Source organism: Elephantulus edwardii, unplaced genomic scaffold, assembly GCF_000299155.1.
Source record: "Elephantulus edwardii isolate Elephantulus edwardi_28Jun2011 unplaced genomic scaffold, EleEdw1.0 scaffold00141, whole genome shotgun sequence".
NCBI lineage: Eukaryota > Metazoa > Chordata > Mammalia > Macroscelidea > Macroscelididae > Elephantulus > Elephantulus edwardii.
In genome coordinates, this window is record NW_006399891.1 from 2,329,084 (window position 1) to 2,336,357 (window position 7,274).

Genomic DNA, 7,274 nt, shown 5'->3' on the forward strand with positions numbered 1-7,274 from the left:
CAGAAAATCCTGGCCTGGGCCCCAGGAGAGCTCTGAGCCTGGCCCTCTCCACTCTAGTTGGTGTGAATGAAAGGGACTAGCTTAAGTGCATCAATTAAAAGAGTTGTGACTGTAAGCTACCAAAAAGTACAATTCCTAGTGACTGTGAACAACAGACCTGAAACCTGTCCTATCCTGTGCCAAGCTCACAGTCACTGACACACTTGAGCCTTTATTGCCATCACTGTGTCAGTCCATCTTGGTTAAGGGTCTTCTTCTCTTTCACCCTCCTTCTCCAGGGAACAGCCTCTCCTGTCTGCATACCCAAGTGTGTGAGACAAAGCTTCATTATCCTTGCCTCCAGGGAGCCCTCATGTGTGAATTCACCTTTACCACCTATACCATCCACCTGTAAGAAACCTGATCCTGTTACAAGTGTGGCCTAACTGCCCTTGTGTCCAAAACACCTAAGAGTCCAAGGAAACAGAAGAACAATCTCCAAGGAAGAGTTTAATAACAGCCGATTAACCCAGACCCATCCTCTGTCATCATCCGTTCTATCCAAATTATACTTTCTTCACTTTAATCTCAGCGCATAAAATCTCTCACTTTTTGTCCTTCATCACATTAGTCTAAATTCTTTATTTGTTCCTCAGTTACAATCCTCTACCCTCATTAGTCCATCCAAATTTCCTTTAATGCATTCTATCATTCTAACTTCTTTATTTCTTTTTCCCTGGGTGAAATTACAGATATGTTTTTAGAGCAATTAGTTGTCCAGTCCATAATCCATACACATCGCTTGTGTCTCTGGTTGTGCATTCTAACTTCTTTAAAAAAACAAAACCACCATTAACAAGATCTGAAAAGACAATGCACGTTGTAAAAAGACCTAGTAATTCTATTCTTTATTAAATTTTTTAAATAAATAAACTTACATTTACTTATATGTGTATGTAAATAAACAGAAAAAAAACAGATGGTTCCAAGAAACAGGGAGAATCCTTGCTGATCCAATCAGACTGCATAACCATAGTATCGCGCAATCTCCATGTCTTTCTCCCTCTGCGCGAAAAACCGCACTTTACCCAATGAGGTGTACTTGGCAGCCTCCTCCCGCTCCTGTTGAGCTCGCCTCTTCATGGCCTCACGCTCTGGCCTCTGCTCCTTGGTGATGGGCTTGGACATCACAGGCTCAGGGACGTTGGGCTTCCTCCACGGAATCGGTTGTAAGCTGAAATCTTCCAGTAGCAATTGGGTTTGAGGCTTGGGTGGGGGCTGCCACTTGCTCCCAAAGGTGGTCACAGGCTCTCCCTGGGAAGCAGCACCAGATGCTGCTGTGCAGGCTGCCGGCTTTGGAGGAGCAGGCTGGAGGACACCGGGCCGAGCAGGGTTGGTCACGGCTGGTCGGGCTGCATTCGGGAAAATTGTCCGAGTTGGTGCAGCAGGACCCGCCACAGATGAAGAAACAGGAGCTGACTGGGATGGATTGCCAGTAATGGGTTGAGCTGAGTTGGTGGAACCAGGCCTAGAAGGGCAATGCGTAACCAGAGACTGTGGCCTGCGAGGCACAGGCCTCACTTGACGCTTGTCCAAGGTGAGAAAAGGCAAAGGTACCAGCCTGACCTTCCCAGGATGTGGCCCCTCGTCCTGGGGTGGAGATGGATGATTCTCTACATGGCCATCAGGACTGTGGGCTTTGACTTGGGTTTGCTCAAGCCCTTTCCCCTCAGGTGGGATGTGCAGCCATGGTTTGACAGCTGGGGCTGGCCGGGGCTCTTTGGTGTTACTTGTGTTTCCCAGGGCCCTGGAGGAAAGAAGCCCGGCTCTGTTATCAATCCTCTTCCCTAGAGCGTGAAAGACCTGCACAGACTCCAGCATGTGCATGCCCAGGCTGCTGCGAGGCTTCTTAAAGGTCTCCGGGCCAAGCTCAGGCTGAGTTTTCTTCCTCTTGCTCTTGGGGATGCTGGGCTTCAATTCTAGAACTTGGTTCCCTGGCTGCTTACTGTCCCCAGCTTTCTTGAAATTGCTTTCTTGACTCCTTTTGGCCTTGGCCTCTGTATTCATTTTGTTGATCCTGCCTGATGCAGGTATATGAGATTTGTTGGTAGAATGCTTAGCTCTTTTGACTCGTGCTCTGTCACTGGTCTCTGAATTGCAAACAGCCACTTCTCCCTCTGGGGTCTTTACCTGGATCTTGGCCTCTGGAGCACCAGAGATAAACTCAGAGACTGTGTGTTTTCTCTTCCTGCCTGGATCACAGGAAGCCTTTATCAGGCTTGCCTTTTCCTGCCCCACATCCACACTGATCCCTTTGCTGTCTTCGGCTTTAATTGACTCCAGGCCTTTGGTTTGATCAAGGTCTACCAAGGAGATAAAAACTTGAGGAACATCCATATTATCTACCAGTGTGGTGATAGCTGCAAAACTACTGCCACACTCAAACTCATTTTCAAATGCACCTTGGTCCTCAACACTGAAGCTGGTCTTTCTTTCTTCAGTGTTTTCAGCACCAGGCTGTTCCTCTTGATGGAGAGGATCGACACAAGACAGAAGCTCAAAGATATCAGAGATTTCTAACGGGATTAATGGAAGTTCCACACATTCCGTTGGGACTGGATAGGCATCCAGAGGTTTGAAATGCTTGTTTTTACCTGCATCAGGATTCTTGTCCTTGGTTTGTTCCAGGCTTGGAGCTGGAGGCAGTGCAAGGAGGTTACTAGAACTCTCACCTGCAGCTATCACTGGGGTGTCCCCAAGCTCATTTGGTGGATGACTTTCAAGTAGCTGGATATTACTGCTGCAGGACTTTTGGCTTTCTAGTGTTTGTGGCAGACAAAACATCTGGCATGGAGGTTGCCATCTCAAGGAAGTCTCCATGCCCACGGAACTTTCCATCCCTACAAAGGAATCAAGGAAGAAGTCAGTCAGTCCTTGGTAAGTGGGGTGGTCCTCCTACACCCCCACAGCCAATCAGTCAGGTGCCCTTCTCTACAATGAGTGAGCATCTGTACAGTCCTTCCTAGGGAGGGACCAAGAACAGACCCCTGAAGGTTGTTGTTCTAGTTCTGACCATTGATGTCATGGGTCTGCATGTCATTCTGTTTCTTGGGGTTCTTATAAGTCATAGAAATAGTATAAGGTTGATTAAGAATAAAAATATTTTATGTAGCCAGCAATTGCCATAGATGTTCCTTCTCATTCTTTTGAAGAAATAAGAACACTTCATGTTGCTTACTAAAGACAGGGATTGGAAATATCTCCATTAGATACGTTACTGAAGACAAAGTCTCTATTTGGTTGCTTTGAACAGAGAGTGTGTGAGAAAATACTTGAAAAATATTTTTAGGAATGTATTCAAAATTTTTCTGTATATCTATATCTGGATTTTTTTTCACTAAAAATTGTGCTTCCCCCCCGCCCCATCTCTTCTCATCCTTGTGAAGCCTCCAAGATTGATTTTGTATGGAAACCTTTACTTAGTGTCTTATACCATAAATTTCTTTCTGAGACTGACTTAGGTCACTCACAAGTAATTTGTTCTTGAACCAGAGATTTTAAATCCTTATGTAAATTATGTAAAAGGAAATGAGGAAAAGTTAAACTGACCCTAAGTGCAATAAGAGTTGGGAAGGGCCTTTCAGAAATTTTAAATATCAAATTCACAACTCATTGCCTTTGAGTTGAAACCAACTTATATCTGACTCTCCACTGGGTTTCTAAGGCAGAAAGTTTCCTAAAAGACAATTGCCAGTCTTTCCACATCATCAGAGCCCAATCTTGCATTTGATCTGCCAAAGGTGTTCAGACTTTGTTGGAGATGTCAAGCCCTATGGCCCCAGAGTTCTTCCTCAAGGCCATGGAAGCATGGTAATGACAATATGATGGTGGTAGGCAATTGCTCATGTGTGGCAAAGGACGCTATGATGTCCCTGGATATGATCTTAGAGGTTTTATACTTGTAACAAAATGGACCATACAATGTCCCTCTTGGTCCAAGTGTTACATGGAGGCTAGAAGCATTGGAGAGCCTTGACAGAGGGTAGTGTTGAGAGTCTTAGAACTAAGTTCTCCGTTGTGCACTTACCATTTCCTAGAAGGGATTTGACCCTCCTTCTTCTCTCCTCTTACCCTTTGTACTCACCTGGCAATCTTGCTTCTGAGATTGGTTGACCAGAGATGGAGTAGTAAGTTCCAGAAGTAGAGGCCGGCAGAAGGGCATTTGCAGGCTGAATCTCCTTTAGTACCATCACCATTTCTGGTTGAGGAGCAGGGGCCCTGCCTCCTGTGTATGACTCAGTGCCATAGGATTGCAGGCAAGGACCAAGCTCTCCAGAGACAAGGGGCCCCACTGTGCCCTGATTACAGTAATATACCTGACCTCTGTCCTGAGGGGGAACTGAGAAACTATGTCCCTGATTTGGTGTCCCCTGGACAAGGCTAACAGGTAGTGCTGGGTACAGAGCACTTACGGTACTGGTATCTGCAGGTTTGTCATACTGAATTACCACGGGTATTGAAGACATCACTGTGTCTGGATCAATGACAGTGAAAGTGGAGTCCTGAAGTGAGGAGGACTTCTTCTGAGTGCTTCCCGTGAGGTTCCACCCAACAATCCCCGGGTAAGAGGACAGTATAATGGGGATTTGGCTCTGCCCCCCAACTGAAGGCTGCATAGTTGTGCCAGAAGTTGGGTAATGGTAGGTACTGCCCACAGGTGGTTGGAAAGAGGTGATAGAGGCTGATGGAAGTAGCCATGCTGAGCTGACAGCTGGAGCAGAGACCCTGGAGAAGTTAGAGATGCTTCCTGTGAAGGGAGCTGCATTGCTCACCACAGGAAGAGAGAGCTGCAGAGAATCTGGAGTTTGTAGCAGAGACGGATGGGGGAAATTTCCTGTAGGAAAAAAGAGGGCAGAGAGGAGTCAGTGAGTCTGATACATTCTCCTTAGAAAACCTCTTACACCAGTGCCTTACAAGGTGCTGTAAATCTTTCTTGATGGCTTCTTGGTTGCTGGATTGTGATCGTCCTTTTACTCTATATTATCTGCCAGTGTTCTCACTTGGACAGAGGCATGCAGAACACAAGAGTATGACTCATATATGGTCTCTAGACTAAAAATGACCTTCACCTTGGCATTTCTTTCTCTTGGATACAAATATTGATTCTTACCAATGCTTCTTAGAATTGAAATATATTAGAACTTAGAGGACTCCTCTTCCTCATTTTAGGGGTTAAGAACAGTGATTGTCTAGAAAGTTGAAAACTTTGTTCCAGCTCGCCCATGATGTGTGTGGCATAACCAAGTTACAGAAACTAGAAAACCTGTCTCCTTGGCCAGAATCTCAGCTCTGAACTAGAAATGGAGGTGGACTCTTGGTTTGTTTCTCCTTTGAGCTATTGTGGCAAATGAGACAGGGACTATCCATGTATCCCTACAAGTATCCGTTTAAGTCCTTGCATCCAGCTCTTGGTGTGTACGCCTGCAAGTGCAATTGCTGGGTCATATGGTGACATTATGTTTATCTTTGGGAGGAATTTTGCAGCTGTATTCTACTGGAGTTGTATCACTTTACAGTTCCCCAAAGCATGCTCTTTGTAAGGAACAAGTCATTTAAACTCTCTGAGCTGTAGGTTACTCATCTATAAAATGGTTAAAACAATGATCGCAATGATAAAAGTGGTGATAATCCTTACATAAATCAAAGGTATATATTTCTTGTGATTGGAAGCAGAACTGGCATCCACTTCCTAAACAACTTGCCTCCGGAAACTCTATGAACTGTGATAAGTATTAACAGTTTAAGAGGGGTTTCAGGCCTTTTGTTCATAGGGTCACTATGAGTTGTGCTCGACATGAAGGCAATCAATAACAACAAAACAACATATAGGGAGGTAAATATACTAATAACAGAAAGAATCATAGTACTAAAAGATGTAGCTATAAATGAGAATTCGTGTATACAGCAAACATTAACACACAATAAATTTACTTATAACTGTGTTCTATGTCAGTCATGGAATATTGTATGAATTTTATTAATCAAAAAGTAATCTTAAGATAATTGTGAAATGTATTTATAATCAGTAGAGGAGGGAAAGGATATAAATAAAAATTAAATGGCCACCATCAAATTGATATAAATGGGAATTTCTAGGCAGTCACTGTTTATCGAGATAGATATTTCACCCAAGACTGATACAAAGAGAAAGAAAAAATAATAAATGTAGCAAAATTCTTTTCTCCTGCTCAAACATTTCTCTGGATATCACTTATATGATAGTAATTTTAATATAAATAATGTCATTCAATATTGCCAATAGCAAATACATGAAAACACTTAAAATTTGTTAATAAAGATTTTATATCCTTCCTAAATACCTAGATTGTAATCATCTTCAACACTCAGGAAAATATATTGCCCAAACCCAGAAAGAAATCATGAGAACTAGAATACATAATGAAATAAACAAAACAAACATTTAAGGTAGAGCCACCCTCTCCCCAATAACTTTACACAATTGTTTTAGAGAAATGTGATATTAGAAATGTGGAGCTTGACACTTCTTCCTTTTTTCATAAGTTAAGTCCAAAAACAGTGGATGACAATCAGCCTTTCCCTGGAAACTGATATTCACACCAATGAATTAGTCATTCACATGTAAGTTAGGCATCATATTTTTTAAAAATTACCATAAAGGCCAGGAGTTTTTAATCAGTGCAATGAAATACATATGCTGAAAACTCTTATGTCTTCCACTCCTCTAATCAATTTTTAGAATTTCTTATTAATTTGTTATTGTTGTATACTATTGGAATTGGAACTGACCCATATATGACACTCAGTGGATTTTCAGAGGCAATGAATTTAATGGGAGGAAATTGCCCATCTTTCTCCCATAGAGCAAGTGGGTGGATTCAAACTTCATGTCTTTAGGTTCATAGCCGAGTTCCTTACCACTGAGCCCCCAGAACTCCCCCTTGTTTACAAAAAGCGTTCTGTTTAAAACATTTTCAAACACTTACTTGAAAACTGTCATCTGTGCTCTGTGTCAAAGATCTAACTTAAAAAACCCAACTACGTGTGATTATCTGATTAATTATTTTGTCACATGCTAGCCTACACTGTGACTGAACGAAAACCAGTGGTATCGGTAAACTTTAACCAAAATAAAACAAAGATATAAGAAATCGTCTAAAATTGTTCACCTATATTAACCTGAGTTTCTTCTCCATTAATCTAAACATTTGTTGTTGTTCTTGTTATGTGCCGTCGAGTCGCTTGCGACTCATAGC

General features: G+C 42.7%; 1 protein-coding gene across 1 annotated transcript in view; it reads right to left on the reverse strand.

Annotated features, from left to right (window-relative positions):
- Positions 1-996: 996 nt before the first annotated feature.
- LOC102853776 (uncharacterized protein C2orf78-like) overlaps positions 997-7,274 on the reverse strand; it is a 29,271-nt gene continuing 22,993 nt past the window's right edge. The window contains exons 3-4 of the mRNA XM_006894420.1: positions 4,124-4,873; positions 997-2,879 (exon numbers count right to left, since the gene is read on the reverse strand). Coding sequence (XP_006894482.1) covers positions 997-2,879; positions 4,124-4,873 — 2,633 coding nt within the window. The remainder of the gene's footprint in view (positions 2,880-4,123; positions 4,874-7,274) is intronic.